This window comes from Caretta caretta, chromosome 11 (genome assembly GCF_965140235.1).
Source record: "Caretta caretta isolate rCarCar2 chromosome 11, rCarCar1.hap1, whole genome shotgun sequence".
NCBI lineage: Eukaryota > Metazoa > Chordata > Testudines > Cheloniidae > Caretta > Caretta caretta.
In genome coordinates, this window is record NC_134216.1 from 63,677,286 (window position 1) to 63,699,775 (window position 22,490).

Here is a 22,490-nt window from a genome sequence, read left to right on the forward strand (position 1 = left end):
GTCTATAAAGTGCTTTAGGACCCCTGGATGGAAGGCGCTATACAAGTGCAAGGAATGAGAAAATATTTATTATTCAAAGGGACTTGGGAAGACACACTCAGGAAGTGAGTCCCTCAACAAAGAAGACGTAGCCCAGCTCACTCCAGATCAAACTTGGGACAAAGAGCAAGGGCAACCCTGTCAGCTTCAGCAACTTTGGAGGGACTCAGCGGGAGAGAAAGACACTCAAGTACCTCAGATAAGCTGAACACAAGTATGGTAATTCGTTAACCTTGTTCGTTTCACTTGGGAATGCTTGTATGATATGGATTGGCATGGCTGGAGTATGGGTTGATATGTCATATATGGTTTGAGTTGGGAATCTCACTTTCAAGATGTAAAAAAGTTTGTAACTAGAAATTAGGGCTTCCTTCATTAGTAAAGTACAGGATATTCCACCATCTTAGATAACTCAAGGGGAAGTTCTGGTGAGGAGAATATAGGAAATGGGTACATTACCGACCTTTTCTGTGCCTCTGCTGGGCACTCTAAGCTGTCTTCTGCCTCACTTAAGAAACACTAATCACTTTACAATGGAGATGACATCAAGCAGAGAAGAAGGTTATAGAGAATTAATGGGTCAAAGGATTTTATTAGCAGGATATTTCTCCTATAGGTCACCATTCTGAATATGGTCAAGGTTGGTAGTGATCAAAATTTGGTACAGTCTAATGGCTGGTTAATGCCCTATACAAAATTAGTTATTCATTCTTGTTCCTAGCAAGCAGGTATCCATAACCAAGAAACCCACCATCACAAGTGACACCCTTCCTGGCAGTCTCAGAAAACAGGCAGTGCTTGAGAGCACAAACAGAAACAAATTGAATGGCTGCAGCTCCAAGATAGCTCCAGTGCTGTGCTGATCACAGTAGTAGTGGTATTCCCAGGATTAAGATCTGCAAAGTTGTTTTTCTCTTGTGCTTTCTTTGTCATAGTTTTCTATGTGCAACTGAAAAGGATCGTTTCTTTAGCATTACTGGTATGGTTTAGTGCTGTCTGACCTGTAAGAATATGTGGCATTGAAATTCTAATATATTGAGCTATCTTTTTGCTGAAATTCATGGCTTCTCTCCTCACTTAACACATTGGGTTAAATCCCAAAACCTGCTGAGTATCTGTAAATCTTATTGAAGTCAACAGCCGCTTCCAGAATTTGGCACTGTATTTTAATTTAGATTTCAAAGTTTAAAAATAGCTGCAGATGGGTGTGGTACTTGAGTCCAACCATAAGGGATGAGAATACATTGGAATGCAGTGTTCACGTACAAAAATATCTTGTAATTCTGGGATCTCATACCGAACCTGTACCTCATGAGACTTTGCCATTGAGGACAAATACAAATTATAGAGATGAGGAAAATCAAGACGGGCTATGGTTTGGTTTTGCAAAGTATCATCCACTGGGTTTTTGTTTTGCAAAATCAAAATCAAGCCTGGTTCAGATCCTGGTTCCATTGTAGCTGAATCTCTAAAGTTCAAACAACAAGGAGTCCTTGTGGCACCTTAGAGACTAACACATTTATTTGGGCATAATCTTTCGTGGGCTAAAACCCACTTCATCAGATGCATGGAGTGGAAAATACAGTAAGGAGGTATAAATACACTCTGTATTTTCCACTCCATGCATCTGATGAAGTGGGTTTTAGTCCACAAAAGCTTATGCCCAAATAAATGTATTAGTCTCTAAGGTGCCAAAAGGACTCCTCATTGTTTTTGCTGATATAGACTAACACGGCTACCACTCTGAAATCTAAAGTTAAAGTAACATTTAGATCAATGGTTTGGGGTCTGACCCTTCTTGGACAAAACATTAGGGGAAACCATAAAGGAGACATTATTTCTCAAGGAACTTAAGTTCTCTCAACCATCTACTTCTCAACCATCTTCCTTGCTGTTATGTTCTTGAATCTTTTTCTATATATAAGAAGTTAGGAATGGAGGATGCATTTCCTTACTCTGAATAACTTGTTTTCTATTCTGGCTAGGACCTTTTCAACATGCAATCATTTGAATTACATCTAAAATCTTTTCCTGTAGTGATGGCACCATATTATCTTACCAAGCCTGATGATCCTGTTTTGGCCATCATAAGGCTCAAGGCTCTAATGCAGAATGTCATTAGCCTCTTCATAAAATGCTAGTGCACACAACACAGGAGATACAGGGATCATTGATTTAGAGATGACATTGATTGATCATGCTAGAGAGGGACAAAATGGCCTTAATGGGGCTGAGGATCTGGCCCTACCCTTTCTAGATAATAGGATATCCTGTATATAATTCTGTGGCTACATGTTATAGTTATATGAAATTTTACAAAAATCTCTATTTATGTTGACAGTGAGCCAGCTCCTCAGCTCTACAGTTAGTGTAAAATGGCATAGATCTATTGACTCCAGTCGATTGTCACTTTCCATCATCTGAAGGTTTATCCCTCTGTATTTATTCTTGGTTTACAGAGATTTCCCCCTTTTTTTTAAACAAATAGCAAAGTTTTAGACTAGCTCTGTAAATTTATTTCACAAGCAGGCACTGGATCATTTGAAATACTAATCTGATCTCTTTGCTAGTGTTAGGTGTATTTGCCCAGCAGTCATTGCCTGTCCCAGCTTCTTTTGAGAGCTTAGACAGTATCAGCAGAAATTCCTCCATGGAACAACTTGTCATATTTACAGGTAATAAAAGACATTTCAACTGCATAGCTCAAGATCGTAATGGCTCATCCCCACTGTCATTTAACAAACCCAAAAGTCCCAGGCATGCTAGGTGCCTAGGCTGCAGTATGGAAGGTGGGAGATAGTATTCAATATTCTGAAATGATAATGGAGGTTCTGTTTATAAACTGTTTAGAGAAGATTATCCCAAAGCCTGATGTTTAACTGAAGAAGTGGCCTGAAGACTGGTCCCTTGTCACAGCTGTGGGAATGAATGTGACGATTAGAATATGCGCTGCTGGTCCTGCCCAGGTTTCCTAGATGTCGGGCCCCAACTCTCTCAGATGTTGGCTGTTTGATACACATTCTCTTGTAACAGGATTGTGGAAGGATACTTTGCAGTAGAGATGTTCTGTCGGTGTTGGGAATGTATGTTTGGGAATTTGCCGTATGTGATTGGGCGTCTACCCAACCCAAGCCCTGACCGGGTTAATGTGGGCCAGAGTGGACCAAATAACCTTAATCGCTGCACCTGGAGGGGAACCAGGGATTGATAAGGCCTAATGGCAGATGAAGCCCAGCTGGGGGAGGAGCTGGGATAGGATTATGAGCCTGGAAGTGAGAGCAGAAAGGTGCTCCAGGGCGGAGGTCTACAGTCACTCCCCAGAGGGAAAGGGAGTTGGCCAGGGACAAGGAGGAGATCCAAAGTGGGAGAGTAAACCCTGGAGTCCTGCCCTGAAGTGGGGAGTTTGACGCACAACTGAGAAGGGTGAAATAGCCATGGGGAGCAGAGGAAGTTGCAGTAGTAAACCCAGAGATAGGCAAGGAGATCAAGAGATGGGGTAGGAAGGAGCCCGGAGAAACAGCAACAGGGTCTGAGACTGAGCAGATGTGGATTGCTAGTCATAAGGTCTGAGGGCTGGAGCCCGGAGTAGTGGGTGGGCCCAGCTTCCCCTACCAGCCACTGGGAAAGTGGCACAGGATCCAGAGAGTTGGAACAGAAGACTGTCAGAGTCAGCATCTATACAGCTTGTCTGGTGGGATTTTGTTACCCCAGAAGGGGGGGAAACTACATAGTGACCTGGCTGGAGGGCCAAGTCACAGGAAGGGAGCATCCTGTGTCACAGAAAGAAGAGGGGCCACAGTGTAAACAACCCCTAGACGGGGGCACCAGACAGGGCGAGAAAGAATTCCCAGATCTAGCTGTAAGGAGGCATTCCTGCAGAGAGTGGAACCCCCTGTACACCCTATCACGTAAAGTTCTAGAAACACAAATGCTAAGAAGATTTGTCTTAGGTGCACATCCATATTAAGTGTCATCAACTCTTGTGGTATAAACCCAAGGCTGATGATACCCAGTGTTTTTCATAAAACTCATGCTGCTGGAGTCAGTAGATTGCAGGAGAATCTCATCTTCCATTTTATTGGGAAAAAAGTAAGTGTTTAGCCCTTATAATTGTGGAGATATGTGAAGTGAGTGCATCCTAAAGGCTCAAAAGACCGAAGGCAAATTTTTTTAAAATTTAAAAAAAATTAATCTTATTATTTTTAAACCAATCACATGATTGGGGGGCTGATATTTTGGACATGTGGGGTTGGCAATAATGTATGAGATTCAGAACAGTGCTGCTGGTATAATAGTTACAAACGAAGATGTTAGTAATCCACGGTTGGAAGATGCGTTCAATACACCTTGAAAAGTATTGCTCATGTGGTTTGCTTAAGAATAGTTAAAGTTGCTGTATGTATTACACCTAAATTCTCAAAAGTGGCTAGTCATTTGAATGACTCACTTTTGGCATGCCCACTTGAGATACCATAGAAAGGACCGCACCTCTGAAAATCAAGCCCCTCTCAAGTATTTCCAATTGAGCACCCAACAATTGAGTCACCCAGTAGACATTTATGGAAATTTAGGCCATTTGCTTTATGTGTTATGTTTATTTTTACTGGCTTTCTTTAACTCAAAAGCAGAAGGCTATGATTCTTGATAGCTATGTCTTGGTCAGAGTTAAGGCTGTGACTGGAACAGGTAGAAGGGGGAAGAGTAGGAGGAGAAAGTGGCAGAAAATCAGAGGCAGGATTATGGAATGCTTTTAAAGAGAGGAGACACATGAACTTAATGAAGAAGAAGAAGGAAGGCCAATACAGAGAATGAAGTAGGAAGAAAACATAACTAGAGTAGCAGAAAAAGATGGTCTTGCCAGGGCATTTTGGAAGAAAGGAAGGCCAGAGAGGAAGTGGTTTTAATATTCAATACGGAAAATACCCAGAGCATGGACTAACATTTTGGCAGCACTTTGCTTTCAGCAGTTTGTCCAATGAGGTTTTTTCAAAAGAGCTATTTTATTGTACATAAGACATAGTACAGTGATAAAACTGCAGGAATCTGCTTCCAGGAGTCCATTTCACGCCTTTATATTCCTGGAAAATCCCCACCAGCCCTGGAAGGATAATGTTTTACTGATGTTTTTATTTGATTTTAAAACTCAGAAAAGGACTTCTCCTTGCTTGACAACGTAGTAAAACATATTCCAGAACAAGAAATTCTGTGCAACTCCTTGCCACACAGTTATGAGAAATCTAAGAGTTTTACACAAGTTAAAGAGGGGTGTTTACATACTACGCACATAGTTTCCCTAAAAGTGCATTCATTTTTAGATGTACATTAAAACCATCTTATGGGGAGCTCTGTTATAATGAAGTAGAATGAAGCTCCTGGGCTTTTCCCATACATTGCAATGTGAAAATCACAATACTGCATTTAGAGACAAATCCACCAACCCAGGTAAGTGCTGTGTAAGGCCCTGAATGCCATGGAACCAGAGCAGTTCAGCTACATGAGGAGGGACAGGCACTGGCCTCCTCAATATCATGGGGTACAGCACCAAACTACCTTCTGCAGCATCACAGGCTTGTGTGGTGTGTTGGCATGGTGAACTAGGTGTAAGGTTGTTTGATTGCCAACTACATGGATCTACTGGACAAACCCCTGTGCGTAGGGGGTTACAGATACTATAAGCCAGGAATTGCAGTGGTAGTCATGAAGAGAAGCTCCTCTACTCTGCACATGATCACATCCCTTCTCTCTACTGCTCCTGCACATGCTCCATCTGTTTTGACTTTGCTCAGTAGAGAAGATTTCCTCCATTTGCTCTATGAAAAAAGTGACTTCACTCCAAGCAGGTTTCCACTGCAGCAGGATCCGTATTTCAAATTGCAGAGGTTAAACAAAGTCACCAATTTCCTTGGACTAATCGAGCGTGTGATTTGCCTTCTTGTAAAGCCTGTATTTGGCCAAGAAGATTTACTACTTGGTGTGACAGTAAATGTCCAAATGCAGTTGAGGCAGACCTGAGCTGCAGTTCATTAACTTTCAGTGGGAAGATGTTGGAAAAAACATTTCTATTTTTGGTTATTTTATTTTAAGTTGCCTTTGAATTTAGAGCTATTTAAGTAATAAAGCGCTGGGGAAATCCTGTGATTCTTATTCTTCATGGTTTTTGTTCTCATCTTGATGAGCGAGCAAGCCTCCCTGAAACAAGAAGAAAATGGGGCCACAGAATGCTCTTTTCTGTAGACATCTGAAGTTAAATCTCCGCCTTCTCAGAATCAGAGACCAAAATGGAGGATGACATGCCTTTGTGTTGTTTCTGTTTTCTCCCCAGAAACTCATGATCTGGGATTGTCTGCGCTACAAAATTGCCATGTTTGTCATGGGGATACCAGACATGGCAGCCCTACCGCTTCCCCTTCACTGGTGTCAGAATCAGTTGTCCCATTTATGTGACATGGTCAACTGAATCCAACATTCACTGCAGCGAAATGTGCTAGACCCTTCATTCTGCTAAGTGCCTAACATACTTTGCCACAATAGCTATTAAGCTCAGTTATCCCTGTCCACACTTGTGGGGAGGGCAGAAGCTGCTATGTTTCACACCCAGTGGTTCTGTAATGTAGACACATTCTTAATGGGAGGAGGCACTCTGTTGTTGAACATCTGGGGCCATTTGACTTCAGTGGAGCTACACTGATACACATCAGCCAAGGATCAGGCCCCATTAACTGAATGCAGTATGAAAATGAACCATACCATCAGAATATTCCTCATGTAATATATTTTGATGCTAAATTCAATGTTATGCTGCTTCCAAATTTTCAGTGGGCTGCAGATTTTTGTATTGACAACGTAGCCTGCGTTGTAGAAACTGGCAGTGAGGGGCTGGTGAAGGCCTTTTGGTAACCTGGGAGGTGTCGAAGGTCATTTGGAACTGTGGGATAAACAGATAAGATAATGTTTCTGCTAAAATGATCGACAGTGACCTAGTTAATTGTGTTGACATCTGAATTATCATTAGATTTCTGAGTGAGCCAAATGAAACGAATTCAGAGCTATTGCTACAGATCTTCTGCAGATTCTGAAAGGCAGTGCTGCATTGATTAACAATCATCTCACGTTGGGAAGGGTTTATTTGGAGCCATAGGAGATGGAACCATAAGATCTAGAAGGAGAGTTTATATTCTGGAGCAGACTTCTTCAGCCAAGCGTAGATTCTGCGGCCACAGAATCACAGCATTCACTGGGATCCTGACAACTGGGCCCTAAGGTGCCTAGATTTGTTCATGATTTATGCCTGACGGCTCTGAGGGTTTGGTCTGCAGGTCTTGAGTCATGGTGCTAGATTCTCTTTTGGATGCAGATCCTCTATCTGGGACACGGTTCCTATACTCTAACCATGCACTGGAAGGAATCCTTCCTTCTTTGCAGGCCACACAGTGGCAACGTCAAGACTGGCCCACACAAGCATTCTCTCTCTCTCTCTGCTTGGGAGAATAGTGAATAATTAGCGTAGCTGGAAATCCACAGGACCCATCGCATCTTCTCCTCTCTTCAATAACTCTTGTGCTCAATGGACCACTTACACAAGCTCCCCAGGTCCTAGCCCCACATTGCTCTGCCACCCTGGTGCAGCTGCATGGTCCTTCAGGATTTGGCAATAAGAGGTTTTGACGGTACATTCCCTGGTGGGAGTACCTTTGTATTTCTTTTTCAGGAGCTCTGATTTCATTTCAGGGGTGTCGATTAGAGCCCTGCAAGTGTATATGTTTATTTTAGCAATATTATATATTGTTGTGGACTACCAGTGTTAGGTGTGAGAGAAGGACAAACCAGTCCAGATTATTATTTATTTACAGAGGATCTGCCACATATTGCAGCCACCTATGATCTTGCCTTGATCAGTTGTCTGCCACTATCCAGAAAGTACCTTAGGCAGAGGGCAATGGACGATTAGTGCTATACACAAGAAGCCAGCTGCCCAGGGGAAACTGACTTGAATTCTACAAAGCTAATTAATTTGCCTTTAAGGCTTAATAGTGAAGAAAACTAATTAATCTTGCTGGGTTTCACTCAGCATCAAGTAAAGCAACTCTGTGCATGTAGTAAGGATGAAGGAGACTGATTCCCCACAGCAGCCTTATCTTGGATAATATTTGACACTCTGAATAATCAGCATATCGTGATGGCACATTTTTACAAGGGTAAACTCCCCCCCCCCCCCCCGCCCTTCTCCCCCCTGAGACAGCAGTGAAAATGAACATGCAGGCATTTGGGAAACATCCATTCATTTTTAGGTAAAGATGGCTTTGCATCTTACAGTCCCAGTTTTGCCTATCTTCAATGTTTCGTTCCGATTTGATTGGGGGCAGGGGGGTAGAATATGTGGAAGGCCTAGGTGGGAAAGGGCCAAGAGTGAGATGGCAAAATAGCTGGCATGCAATTTCACAAGAACATGTACAAAACTTTCACACAGCTCTACTCCTCTTCCCGCAGAGGGGAATTTCACGTCCACCTCCACTGTAGAGATCTTCTATGGCTTAACCGTGGGGCGGGAAATTAAGAGACCCTGGAACATGATTCACAATCCCAGTCCCAGTGATGAACCAAGGGATTTTGTAAGGAAGAATTAGTCAGCACGAGAGCCATGAGTTAAAAAAAAACCACCAGCTAATGAGGTTGAAGAGATATTGAGTACTTTTGTGTGAATCTGTTGTAGTTATTAGTGGTGGTTTGCTCTACAGTAATTGCATGCAACAGTGAAGAAATATTTCCATCTAGTTTAAACTGAAGTTACAAAATCAAATTATTTAAACCCTCATATATAATGCCACCTGGAGGTATTGTGACATAAGTATAGAAAGGGTAAGCATTTTCTTATATATACACACACACAAAAAAAATCCAATGAATTGCTGTAATATTTCAAAATTAGCCAATAAGAATTACATTGTAGAGTCTGGTTCATGCAGTTATTTTGTGGAGATATTGTTTGGGCTGTAAATTGGGTTTCAGGCTATGGCATGTTATAAAGACAGCGTTTGTTGCTCGGGTGGACAATCTCCTCCTGTCCATAGACAAGGGATGTAATGCATCCTGCTGGACTTCTCCCTGGCATTTGATACCATTAATCAGAAAATACTTCCAAGAAGGTACAGAATGGAAATGGCTCATGTCCTTCTTCTCAGACTGAACTCAGAGGCTAATTATGGCAAATTGTTCCTCCTCCTCCAGAGTTCTCAGCTGTGGAGTCCTACAGGGCACAGTCATCTCCCCCCCATTATTAAATATTGATACAAAGCTATTGGAAGAGCTGGTGAAATAGCATGAGCTGAAGTGTTAATGGCACACAGTTAACACATAGGTCTACATCTCGTTTACCCCAGAGCACTGCCCCTGTCTGGAACATTTAAACTTCAATAATGGAAGGCTTGTGTGTGCAGGAGCAGGGCATCGCCTATGAAACTTATTCCCCCAAGAGATAAGAATAACTATCACTGTCACAAGTCAATGCAAACATTTATTCAATAGCTTTTCCTCAATAATTTTTTCACACAGAGCTACACAATACACTCACATCCTAAAACAAACAAAAAACCCTTGTGAACTGATCAAGTTATTCTAGAGAGAGATAATAATTAGGTAGCTGCCAGAGCATCCCAGATATAAATGGCTAAGTTCTGCTTTACCAGGACTCACGTACCTGAGCCGTTGTTTACCTGGGAAAAGTGTTAGTGCTTTAAATGCCTCTTTGTATAGTAAAGAATTGTTTGCTGTGCCCACAATTGAGGTTGCAGGGTATTTCTAGTTGTATGTGATTTCATTCTCTGGCAAGATTTTCTTAACTGAGGGGAACCTCCCAGGTTTACCAAGAAGCCTAGTAAAGAAAGCTTTTGAGGCTGGTTCTCAGTTGCCCTAGACTTTACATAGTCATTACACCAATACAAACTGAATGCAAAGCGGATTACTATGAGGGCTGGTCAAACATTTTCCATTAAAACTATTTTTTGGTGGAAAGTTGGGTTTTCAATTATATGACTGTTTTTATGAAAAGGGCCTACTTTCCACAGAAAATTTCAAGCTTTCATGAAAAATCAAAAACCAAAAGATTTTGACCAACTGCCATGAAGCACTGTCTCCTCTCACTAAGCTGGGAATTCCATGCTGGAACCTAGGAAATGTAGTCCAATCAGAGAGCTTGGCTTATAGAGGAGAATGGGACAATCAGGCACCTGCCCTACATACAACTCCCATGAGGCATTGCGATGACATTTCAGAATCTAAATATTTTCAGTTGCATTTTCAATTTTTCACTGACACTTAACATTTTCTGTGGGAACAACCCTCCCCGTCACCATTTTTCAACCAGCTCTAATAACCATACTGATCTGGGAATGTTTTGCAGCCGCTTTGCACTGGTGTCAATGACTACACAAAGGGCAGACTGTGGAGAATTAGGTCCTGTGTGTATTGTATTTCACTACTTTTTTCTAGGAAGTTTCAGGTTTTCCATGTTATGGCGGAAGCAAAGGAGTTTGAAGATTACATTGAGCCCGGTGAAGTTGGGGTTTTGCTGCCTGAGAATGTATTGTTCTTAAAATTGTTATATATTAATTTCTGGTAGCACACCCTGTGGTTCTAGGCCCTTTCCAAAAGAAAAGAAGGCATGATCCTCTGGGTGTGTCCTTTCAGTTTTGAGGTTGGCTACTCAAACTTATAGGACTTTTAGGAGCATTTTTTCAGGAAGGCAACAACAATTGCCCTGAGCCTTCAGGTCAGTTATTTCAGCACTAACTGGTTTTGATGTGGTCACAGCAGGCTTTGTGTTTATCAGTTATTTAGCATTTGTATTATGCTTTACAGCCATAAAGACAGCGTCCCTAAAGAATTTAGAGTCTAAGGCTATGTCTACACTACGAAATTAGGTCGAATTTATAGAAATTGGTTTTGTAGAAAGCATTTTTATACAGTCGATTGTGTGTCCCCACACACAAATGCTCTAAGTGCATTTAGTCGGCAGAGTGCATCCACAGTACCGAGGCAACCGTCGACTTCCAGAGCGTTGCACTGTGGGTAGCTATCCCACAGTTCCCACAGTCTCTGCCGCCCATTTGAATTCTGGGTAGAAATCCCAATGCCTGGTGGGGCAAAAACATTGTCGCATGTGGTTCCGAGTACATATCGTCAGGCCCCCCCTTCCCTCCCTCCCTCCGTGAAAGCAACAGCAGACAATCATTTTGCGCCTTTTTTCTTGGGTTACCCATGCAGACGCCATACCACGGCAAGCATGGAGCCCGCTCAGCTCACCGTCACCGTATGTATCCTGGGTGCTGGCAGACGCGGTACTATACTGCTACACAGCAGCAGCTCATTGCCTTTTGGCAGCAGACAGTGCAGTATGACTGGTAGCCGTCGTCGCTGTACTCCAGAGTGCTCTTTTAGCCGATCTCAGTGAGGTCGGTCGGGGCACCTGGGCAAGCATGGGAATGACTCAGCCAGGGCATTACCCTTTTAAGTTTCGTCTCATGGCGATTCAGTCCTGCCAGCAGTTGTACTGCACCATCTTCTAATGAGCAGCCAGGAGACGACGATGGCCAGCAGTCGTACTGCACCATCTTCTGCTGAGCACCCAGGAGATGACGATGGCTAGCAGTCGTACTGTACCGTCTGCTGCCAGCAAGATGTATAAAGATAGATGAAGTGGATTAATACAAGAAATAGACCAGATTTGTTTTGGATTCATTTTCTCCCCCCTTCCTCCCTCCCTCCGTGAAATCAACAGCCTGCTAAACCCAGGGTTTTGAGTTCTATCCTTGAGGGGGCCATTCTGTTTCTCCTTGATGCAAAGCCACCCCCTTGGTTGATTTTAATTCTCTGTAAGCCAACCCTGTAAACCATGTTGTCAGTAGCCCCTCCCTCCATCAAAGCAACGGCAGACAATCGTTTCGTGCCTTTTTTCAGCGCAGATGCCGTAGCACTGGGAACATGGAGCCCGCTCAGATCACCGTGGCAATTATGAGCACTATAAACACCGCGCGCATTATCCAGCAGGATATGCAGAACCATAACCTGCAAGAAAAGTGAAACCAGGCGAGGAGGAGGCGACTGCAGCGCGGTGACGACAGTGATGAGGACATGGACATAGACTTCTCACAAAGTACAGGCCCCTGCAATGTGCACATCATAGTGTCAGTTGGGCAGGTTCATGACGTGGAACGCTAATTCTGGGCCCGGGAAACAAGCACAGAGTGGTGGGACCGCATAGTGTTGCAGGTCTGGGATGATTCCCAGTGGCTGAAAAACTTTCGCATGCGTAAGGGCACTTTCATGGAACTTTGTGACTTGCTTTCCCTTGCCCTGAAGCACAAGAATACCAAGATGAGAGCAGCCCTCACAGTTGAGAAGCGAGTGGCGATAGCCCTGTGGAAGCTTGCACCGACAGACAGCTACCAGTCAGTCGGGAATCAATTTGGAGTGGGCAAATCTACTGTGGGGGCTGCTGTGATGTAAGTAGCCAATACTATCACTGAGCTGCTGATATCAAGGGTAGTGACTCTGGGAAATGTGCAGGTCATAGTGGATGGCTTTCATGCAATGGGATTCCCTAAATGTGGTGGGGCGATAGATGGAACCCATATCCCTATCTTGGCACCGGAGCACCAAGGAGGCGAGTACATAAACCACAAGGGGTACTTTTCAATGGTGCTGCAAGCACTGGTGGATCACAAGGAATGTCTCACCAACATCAACGTGGGATGGCTGGGAAAGGTACATGATGCTCACACCTTCAGGAACTCTGGTCTTTTTCAACAGCTGCAGCAAGGGACTTGCTTTCCAGACCAGAAAATAACCATTGGGGATGTTGAAATGCCTATAGTTATCCTTGGGGACCCAGCCTACCCCTTAATGCCATGGCTCATGAAGCCATACACAGGCACTTTGGACAGTAGTCAGGAGCTGTTCAACTATAGGCTGAGCAAATGCAGAATGGTGGTAGAATGTGCATTTGGGCGTTTAAAAGCGCGTTGGCGCAGTTTACTGACTCGGTTAGACCTCAGCAAAACCAATATTCCCATTGTTATTACTGCTTGCTGTGCACTCCACAATATCTGTGAGAGTAAGGGGGAGATGTTTATGGTGGGGTGGGAGGTTGAGGCAAATTGCCTGGCCACTGACTACGTGCAGCCAGACACCAGGGCAGTTAGAAGAGTACAGGAGGGTGCTTTGAAAACCAGTTTCAGGAATGGCCAGGCTATGGTGTGAAAGTTCTGTTTGTTATTCCTTGATAGAACCCCCCCACGCCCACCCCGGGTTCACTTTACTTTCCTGTAAGCTAAGCACCCTCCCCTCCCTGCTTTGATCACCGCTTGCAGAGGCAATAAAGTCATTGTTGCTTCACATTCATGCATTCTTTATTTATTCATCACACAAACAGGGGGATAATTGCAAAGGTAGCCCGGGAGGGGTGGTGGAGGAGGGAAGGACAAGGCCACACAGCACTTTAAAACTTTACAACTTATTGAATGCCAGCCTTCTGTTACTTGGGCAATCCTCTGGGGTGGAGTGGCTGGGTCGCCGGAGGCCCCCCGACCGTGTTCTTGGGTGTCTGGGTGAGGAGGCTGTGGAACTTGGGGAGGAGGGCGGTTGGCTACACAGGGGCTGTAGTGTCAATCTGTGCTCCCGCTGCCTTTTCTGCAGCTCAACCATACACTGGAGCATATGAGTTTGATCCTCCAGCAGCCTGAGCATTGACTCCTGCCTTCTTTCAGCAAGCTGACGCCACCTACCACCTTCAGCCTGCCACCTCTCCTCGTGGTCATATTGTGTTTTCCTGCACTCTGAGATTGTCTGCCTCCAAGTATTTTGCTGTGCTCTGTCAGTGTGGGAGGACAGCATGGGGTCAGAGAACATTTCATCACGAGTGCGTTTTTTTCGCCTTCTAATCTTCACTAGCCTCTGGGAAGGAGAAACATATGCATCGGGTGGAGGGAAAGAAAGGGAGAGTGGTAGTTAAAAAGACACATTTTATAGAACAATGGGTACACTCTTTCATGGTAAACCTTGCTGTTAACATTACATAGCACATGTGCTTTCATTACAAGGTCGCATTTTGCCTCTTATTGAGGATATGCTGGTTTGGTGTGAGAGATCATTCACGCAGGGCCGGGCAACAGAATTTGGCTTGCAGGTAGCCATGGTAAGCCCCAGTCTTTTGGCTTCTTTAACCTTCATAACATGTGGGAACGGTTTCAAACAGCAGCGCCCTCATTTCCCATACGAAGTAGCCGTTGGGTTGGCCACTAAAAATGGGTTGGCAATTTAAAGGGAGGGGGCTGCGGTTTCCGGGTTCACGTGCAGCAGAAACCCAACTAACCCACCCCGCCCCCCCCACACACCCCAAATTCTCTGGGATGATGGCTTCACCCCTCCCCCCAACTCGTGGCTAACAGCAGGGAAGATTTCTCTTCCTCCACAGGCAAACAGCCTAGCAGAAATGGGCACCTCTGAATGTCCACTTACTAAAACCACCCTATTTCAACCAGGTGACCATGAATGATATCACTCTCCTGAGGGTAACACAGAGAGATAAAGAACAGATGTTATTTGAATGCCAGCAAACACTGAGACCATATGCTGCAATGCTTTCTTCTGCAATGATTCCCTACTACGTGCTACTGACCTGGCGTGGTAAAGTGTCCTACCATGGAGGATGGAATAAGGCTGCCCTCCCCAGAAACCTTTTGCAAAGGCTTTGGGAATACATCTAGGAGAGCTTTATGGAGATGTCCCAGGAGGATTTCTGCTCCATCCCCAGACATGTTAACAGACTTTTCCAGTAGTTGTACTGGCCGTGCATGCTAGGGCAAATTAATCATTAAACAAGCTTGCTTTTAAACCATCTATAATATTTATAAAGGTACACTCACCAGAGGTCCCTTCTCCACCTTCAGGGTCCGGGACCCCGCCATGGGTGGGTTCGGGGGATACTGGGTCCAGGTCCAGGGTGATAAACAGATCCTGGCTGTTGGGGAAACCAGTTTCTCCACTTCCTTGCTATGAGCTATCTGCAACTGTTGGATCATATTAAAGAAGTTCTGTATTAAAATCACAAATGAGTTTGATTTCCCCATAGCTTAAATTCCAGGGTATTACTAATTAAGAGGTTTCTTGGTTTTTGGTACTGTTTCTCTCCCTCTATGTGTGAAACTTGCAAGCTGCTAATTGTGTTAGTACATTCTAAGACAGAGTCTGTTCTCAAAGCAATTCTTTGTAACAACAAGTACTCACACAGAGAGAGACTCAGAGCAATACTCTGTAACAACAGAAACAGCACACAGAGACTCCCCGCCCTTTTGTTGTATTCATCTCGCTTTGTTAACAATTGTGATTAAAATAGAGATAGAGGATGTATGTGGATGGATGCTTGGTGTGGATAATAACTGAATGATCAGGGAGGTGCCAGCCTAAGAATTCAGTGTCCATCGGCTGAAGAAGGCGTCAAGTGGAAATAACCAGAGGACCCCCGGAGGGCAGGCTGGAATCCACCCAACAGCCTCAAGAATGGGAGAACCAAAGAACAAGATAACATCTGGCAGCATGGAGCCGTCAGGAATGTGCTATCTGCTGATTGATTCAGCAACAGCATGATGAAGCAATTCCCAGAGACTGGCATAGGAAGAAATTCCTATAAAAATGGACTCTAGAAAGTGAGAACTTTGGGTTCTGATTCTGCAAACCAACTTCCAGGAGCATCAGATGTGCATCTGACTAAGCCCTGCTCCCTCCTCATGTTCAGGCCACCTGGCCAGTGGCTTGGCATGAGCAACTCTAAAGCTGGTAACTATGATAACAACCTTGCAGAACCTGTGTGTGTGTGTGTGTGTGTGTATGAATGAATGTGTGAATAAATATGAAATTGAGTGGAATGTTATAGCTCTAACTAACTGCTTACTATGATTCTTTCTATATTCACAATAATTGTGGCATTTTGCCTTTTCCCCTTTAATAAGATCCTGCTGGTTTTTATTTTATTGGTATAACACAACCTCCTCCTCCTCCTCATCTTCCTCGCCCCCAAAACCCGCTTCCGTGTTGCCTTCCACTGCTTGGATGGAGTCAAAGCACAGCGTTGGGTAGCGGTGGCTGCACCCCCTAGAATGGCATGCAGCTCATTATAGAAGTAGCATGTCTGGGGCTCTGAACCGGAGTGATCATTTGCCTCTCTGGGTTTTTGGTAGGCTTGCCTGAGCTCCTTAATTTTCACATGGCACTGCTGAGGGTCCCTGTTATAGCCTCTGTCCCTCATGCCATTGGAGATTTTTTCAAATATTTTGGCATTTCGTCTTTTTGAACAGAGTTCTGCCAGCACGGATTTGTCTCCCCATACAGCGACCAGATCCCATACCTCCCATTCGGTCCATGCTGGAGCTCTTCGGCAATTCTGGGACGGCATGGTCTCCTGTGATGATGAGCTCTGCGTGGTGACCTGTGCAGGTGAGCTCGCCACGCTGGCCAAACAGGAAATGAGAGTCAAAAGTTCATGGGCCTTTTCCTGTGTACCTGGCCAGTGTATCTGAATTGAGAGCGCTGTCCAGAGCGGTCACAACCGAGCACTCTGGGATAACTCCCTGAGGCCAATACCGTTGAATTGCGTCCACAGTATCCCAAATTTGACCCGGCAAGGCCGATTTCAGCGCTAATCCCCTTGTCAGGGGTGGAGTAAAGAAATCAACTTTAAGAGCCCTTTAAGTCGAAAAAAAGGGCTTCGTCGTGTGGACGGGTGCAGTGTTAAATTTATTTAACACTGCTAAATTCGACCTAAACTCATAGTGTAGACCAGGCCTAAGGCCATATCTATACTACAAGGAATATACCGGCATAGCTATGGTGCCCTAGTTATGCTGGCATGACCCCATAGTGTAGATGCAGCCTAGGCTGATGGAAGGGGGTTTTTTTTGGTGGTGTAGGAACACCACCATCCTAAGCAATTGTAGCTGGGTTGATGGAAGCATTCTTCCACTGATCTATCTGTGTCTACACTGGGGGTTTGGTTACCATAGCTACGTAGCTCTGGAATATGGAACAACCCTGAGTCATGTAGCAATATCAACCTAAATTTTAAGTGCATACCAGGCCAAAGACCCCAATCCTGGAAGGAGAGAAGTATGCTGAAGCGAAGTATGCTGATCCTTGTGCCAGCAAAGAGCTTCTTCAGGCTTGGGGCCTAAATCAGAAAAACATAACAGGAAGGAGAACAGAAGGGGTAGGGAAGAGGTGGAACCCAGACTGGAGGAGGGTTCAAAGGAGGGAGACAAGGTGGGAAGGATTTGGGGAGTGAGGATTTCTTTAGGATTCAAAAGGGTGTCGCATTGCTTGAAAGGAGCCAGGCAAGGTTAACGATGGGTGAGGGAGCAAGACAGGGTAGGGGTGAGAGCGCAGAGAGCGTGTCTGCAATGTGTTGGGAGGAGACAGGTTAGTCAAGTACCCTAAACTGCTGCTCTTATGAATATTGCAATGGAGAACTTAACGATCCCTCAACGGACGGGGGCTCTCATGTCCCAGCTGACCCCCGCCCATGCTGCGGTACCTGGTGCATCTTTCCCAGGACAGGCGGGGAGGGCTGGCGGGGCATGGGGCCCGTGCATGGCATGGGGCCGGGCCGGCTGGGGTGGGCCGGTGAGGCATGGGGCCCGTGCCCTGCATCGGGCCAGGTAGGCAGGGGGGCCAGGCGGGGAGAGGCGGCGAGGCGTGGGGCCCAGGCTGGTCTATGTCAGCACTGGCCGTGGGCTCAGGTGGGCACGGTTCGTGGGGTGGTTGCTGGGCCCTGCTCCCATCTCCATGACAGCGAGGGCCGAGAGCTCTGGACATGCCCCACTCAGGTCTTTGGCTCCCTGCCAGGAGCCGGGCCCCACCACCCTGCAGGCCAGCGCCAATCGGGAATTTCCGTGCTTCTCCCCCAGCACTTCGGCCATTTCCGGAGAGCGGTGCTCTCCGTTCGGGGCCACGCTCAGCGACTCCTCCCGAGCTTCGGTCATTTCCGTGACCTTTCGGGGGTTGCTGTTCGTTTCCGATCGCTGCCCCGCGCTTCGGCCGTGTCCGTACCTATTCGGGCGCTGCCGTGAGTTTTCGTGCGAGTTGTCCTGCGCTTCGGTTTTTCCCGTACCTAATCGGGCATTGCCGTGAACCCGGTGGGCCGTTCGGCTTTTTCCGTGTTCCTTCGGGAGTTGCCGTGCGCACAGGTAGTCGCTTCGGACTTTTCCGGACAGATTCGGCTGTTTCCGTGATCGCCGGTCGGCTGCGTTCGGGCGCCGCCGCGCGGAGTGTGGCTTCGGCCTTCTCCGTGAGAGCTCGGCGTTTTCCGCGCGGGGCCGCGGCGCTCTCGGCGCTTGCTCCCTGGCTGGCTCTCCTCAGTCGGCCGCTGCCTGCCTGTCGCCGGGCTGGGAGAGCCTTGTGTGTGAGTGACGCGGCGGAGGTGTAGTTTGACGCGGTGTGTTACGTGGGGGAGAGAATAAAACTGCGGCGAGAGCCTAGGCGCGAACGAAAGCAGTGACGGAGCAGCCCGTAACCGGTAAGAGGAGGAAGGCGCCCAGCCGAGGGGGGGATGGAGCCGGCGGGGCGCAGGGAGCAACAGGCGCAGGACGCGGCCCGGCCTGCACCGCCAGCGGGAGGGGCGCCCGCTTTAAAGATGGAGCCGAGCCGAGCCTGCAACATCCCCGCCGCCGCCGCCGCCGCTCCGAGCGCGGCGAACAAAGAGTAATGGCGGCGGGAGCCGGCCCGCAGCCGCTCTGGCTGCAGCCCGCGCGCAGCGCGGCGGGGGCAAGGGGAGCAGCGGCCGCTGCGGTCCCTTCGCCCGGCCGCGGGGGGACACGGGCTGGCCCCCCGGGAGGGACCGCTCCTTTCCCGCCTCCGGAGAGCCCTGCCGCGGGAGCGCCGGCCGCCGCCGGGGCGCCGCAGGTCCGAGGAGCCGCTGTCGGGAAAGTGGCGCCTCGCTTGTGCCTTGTCCGGTGCCCCCCCTCCCTCCACACACACACACAGCCCGGGCTGGCCCCGCCGCGGATCGTCCCCCCCGGGACGGCGGGTCCCCTCAGCCCGCCCCCACGGATCGTCCTCCCTCAACAACCGCCCAAAGCCCGGTCCGCCCCCCTCCCCGCCGCGGATCAGCCCGCCAGCTGCCCCCCAAAGCCCAGCCCGGCACTGCATCGCCCGCCTCCCAAAGCCCGGGACGGTCTCCCCCGCGCCCCCCACTGAGCTGGCCTGCCCCCGCCGTGGATCGGTCCCCGCCGCCCCTCAGAGTCCGGGCTGGCCTTTACCCCCCCAGCCCGGGCCGGCCCTGAAGCTGTTCGCTTCCCCTTTCCCCCTGTCCAGACCGAGTTGTTACTGTGAGAGTAGGGCGATGTTTTACTCGATGAGAAATAGACCTCTTGAAAAGTGTATTTTTGACACCTACAAGGTGCTGCGTGCAGATAGCTCAGTTCAAAGGGTCAGTTACTATTAACACACCCCACCATGTATGGCACAAATATCTCTTAGATTAAAACTGAATTTGAAAAGCTTTTTCTCTTCATGCTTATTCAATTTAGTTTGGATACTGAACAGCCTAGTTAGTTTCACTCGCTTTTAGTCAGTTTCACTTTCTGACTGGTATGCTACACTGTGCTGTCTGGGAATATCTGGTTAAAGAAACTGCAATTAAACTATATAAAAACATGTGTAGTGGTTTTAGCTTGTTGCAGAACTAGTTTTTCTCCAATAAAAACTTTTTAAGAGTTTATGTTTTGGGCCAGACTTGATTTGATGGGATCCTCTTTCAAAGTGGGGTATGCAAATATTCAATTCTTGAAAGGCCTGAAGAAGAAACTTTCCCAACGTCTACCACCACATTGCTTTTCATGAAAGTTCAGTCTAAATACTGAGGATGCTTATATCACAGAGCAAATAATAAAGATACAGATGTCTGTTTGTAACATACTCCTGGTATATAGTAGTAGAAAGATACACAGTCTTGCTAATACTTTAAAATACTAAAAAATGAATTTCACCATAAGCATTTTTGTAGTTAGCTTTGGTTTGGCGCTCACTCTTGCCATTAATTTTGCAAGTTTCTTCAGTGGGAGTTCTGCAGGCAGAAAGATAGCTGGATTGGACCTATACTATTTCTCAATACTTCTGTTAATATCTGCTCTCTCTCCCACATTATCCATAATTCTGAAAAATCTTTTTAGATAGCTTATGCTTCTTTCTGATAATTGTGACTGTAGTTTTTATTCCCCCTCTTCAATGTCCATACTAGAAATTCTTAATCTGTGATTTTTTTCACTTGCTGTTGTACACCTGCTTCAGCTTTAGGATTCTGCATCTTCTTGGACAGTAACCTTTTAAAATACTCTGCAGCTCATTTAAAGGCACAATGTTCTCAACTTTTTTTTAAGGACTGTTGTGATACAACAGTGCTCAAACCCGGAAGCACACCCCTTCCTGGTGCTGTTTTGTGCCTGCCCAAAGATTGCAGTTTGGGGAGGGCAATGCCCATGTTAAAAAGTGGGGGCCTTGCCCTCCCCCATCCCCCAACACTTCTGCAAAGGTTCTGGTGCCCTTGTGAGTCCTACAGTAGGTTTAAAACTTTTTTTTTTAATTCTTGTATATGTTTTTATAAAGTACATGTGACTTGTCTTTTCCCTCCAAAACAAATTTTTCCCTTTTTAATATATAAAGTCATGTTAGCAACCCAGTGTTTCTGGAAGAACTCTAGCCATCAACTGTGTGAAAGAAATAAAACTCTTCTATTAGGGGGCAAAAATCAGTTTTTAACTTTTCCAGAGGTTCTTGTATATAAAGCTGGAAATTACGGGGGAATATTGAGTGTCTCCCTCCACTCCTGCAAAGAGATGACTGTTACTAAAGGGTTAGAGTACCATGTGTTGATGGATTATTGTGCTTTTTAAAAAAAAAATTTTTTGAAATACTCTGGTGAGAGTCTCTTCATTCCCTTCTGTTTAGCTGTTTTTTGTTTTTTGGAGACCCTTTATGCCTTAGTCCTGTAATCAGGTCTATCTGTACCAATCAGAATGCAAGATTGGGGTCTTTAAATTACAGCAACTGTAAAGCTGGGATGTCCCAAAATTTAATTTTTTTAAGACAGTTTCTCATTCACAAAAATGTTGGGCTCTAAGTGAGTAGGTAAACTGTTTCTCATGTATGTGAATTCCTCTCTAACCACCAGTGCCTTTCCTCTTTGCAGTGGAAGCCACATACTATTCCTGATTCCCGCATTGAGTAGTATAAACTTGACAATTAGAGGAGTGCTTGAAAATCTTAGGAAACTGAAGGGCTGATACAGCACCATTGAAATCAGTGGATCTTTCTGTTGATTTTAGGGGCTGGTGATTCAGTAATTAAATATAATATGCTTTTGTTTTGTAAAAAGAAAAGGAGGACTTGTGGCACCTTAGAAAAGAAAAGGAGGACTTGTGGCACCTTAGAAACTAACAAATTTATTTGAGCATAAGCTTTCGTGAGCTACAGCTCACTTCATCGGATGCATTCAGTGGGGCATCCGATGAAGTGAGCTGTAGCTCACGAAAGCTTATGCTCAAATAAATTTGTTAGTCTCTAAGGTGCCACAAGTACTCCTTTTCTTTTTGTGGATACAGACTAACACGGCTGCTACTCTGAAACATTTTGTTTTGTGTAATTCATTCTTAGTGAAGTGGATTGTGTTTTTTAATACGAAAGTGTTAGTAAAGTGACAGTAAATACTTGCATCTTGAAAAGGAGTACTTGTAGCACCTTAGAGACTAACCAATTTATTTGAGCATGAGCTTTCGTGAGCTACAGCTCACTTATTATTTTACATCTGCAAGACTTGCCTCTCATCTATCCCAAACCTATCCTATTTGAGGATAGGAAGTAAGACACTAAATCACTGCTTTCTAACCTGCGAAATACCTGTTTAAGAACTTTACCACTCCCCTCATCAAAATATTAAAGCTTAAATTAGTTTGCTTTGAATGTGTCTATATTTTTGTCAATAAACTTAATGCCGTCTTTAGATTGTATGGGAATCTTGTCCTGGGAAGGGAGGAGACTGAACTTCTAGCAGAGGGGAGAGGGCAGTCCATTGGGTGTTGGCTGCCCAGCTGAACTCTGGCTCCTCTGTGGAGAGGCTTATGTGCCACCTTAGGCTCCCCTTAGGCTTCATAGGTCAGAGTGGGACTGGGAGTAGTGGTGGTATCTCCCAAGTACTGGTAGCCTTAACATGTGGGGGGTAGACCTTCAGAACCTGATTATTTCTTACTTGCTTTAATCACCAGTGACATAACTAACTATATTGACATTTAGATTATCCTAGGGTCCATCTGCAAAACAAAACCTTCACTGGTGGTGGTATGCTGCTACAATCATCAAATGTAGATATGCCACACTGACACAAATTACTGCAGAAAATCACTGTTCTGCTGGAA

At 45.8% G+C, this 22,490-nt stretch overlaps 2 protein-coding genes across 2 annotated transcripts in view; one reads left to right on the plus strand and one right to left on the minus strand.

Moving 5' to 3' along the window:
* Positions 1–13,417: 13,417 nt before the first annotated feature.
* Positions 13,418–18,286, minus strand: LOC125644865 (uncharacterized). Its single transcript, XM_075118113.1, has 4 exons — positions 18,133–18,286; positions 16,436–16,538; positions 14,958–15,101; positions 13,418–13,986 (listed from the first exon to the last, which is right to left on the minus strand). Exons 2-4 carry the CDS (start codon positions 16,481–16,483, stop codon positions 13,540–13,542), a joined length of 639 nt encoding a protein of 212 aa, XP_074974214.1. The 5' UTR covers positions 16,484–16,538; positions 18,133–18,286; the 3' UTR covers positions 13,418–13,539.
* A 152-nt stretch (positions 18,287–18,438) lies between these two features.
* CREB1 (cAMP responsive element binding protein 1) overlaps positions 18,439–22,490 on the plus strand; it is a 46,649-nt gene continuing 42,597 nt past the window's right edge. Inside the window, exon 1 of the mRNA XM_048869481.2 lies at positions 18,439–18,598. The gene's annotated coding sequence lies outside the window, so the exon portion shown is untranslated. The remainder of the gene's footprint in view (positions 18,599–22,490) is intronic.

Coding starts and splice junctions, on each gene's coding strand:
- LOC125644865 (XM_075118113.1), bottom strand. CDS start 16,483: ATGCCGTCCCAGAATTGCCGAAGAGCTCCAGCATGGACCGAATGGGAG. Junction 15,102..16,435: donor CAGCATGGACCGAATGGGAG/GTATGGGATCTG, acceptor ATGATCCAACAG/TTGCAGATAGCTCATAGCAA. Junction 13,987..14,957: donor AGGTGGAGAAGGGACCTCTG/GTGAGTGTACCT, acceptor TCTCCTTCCCAG/AGGCTAGTGAAGATTAGAAG.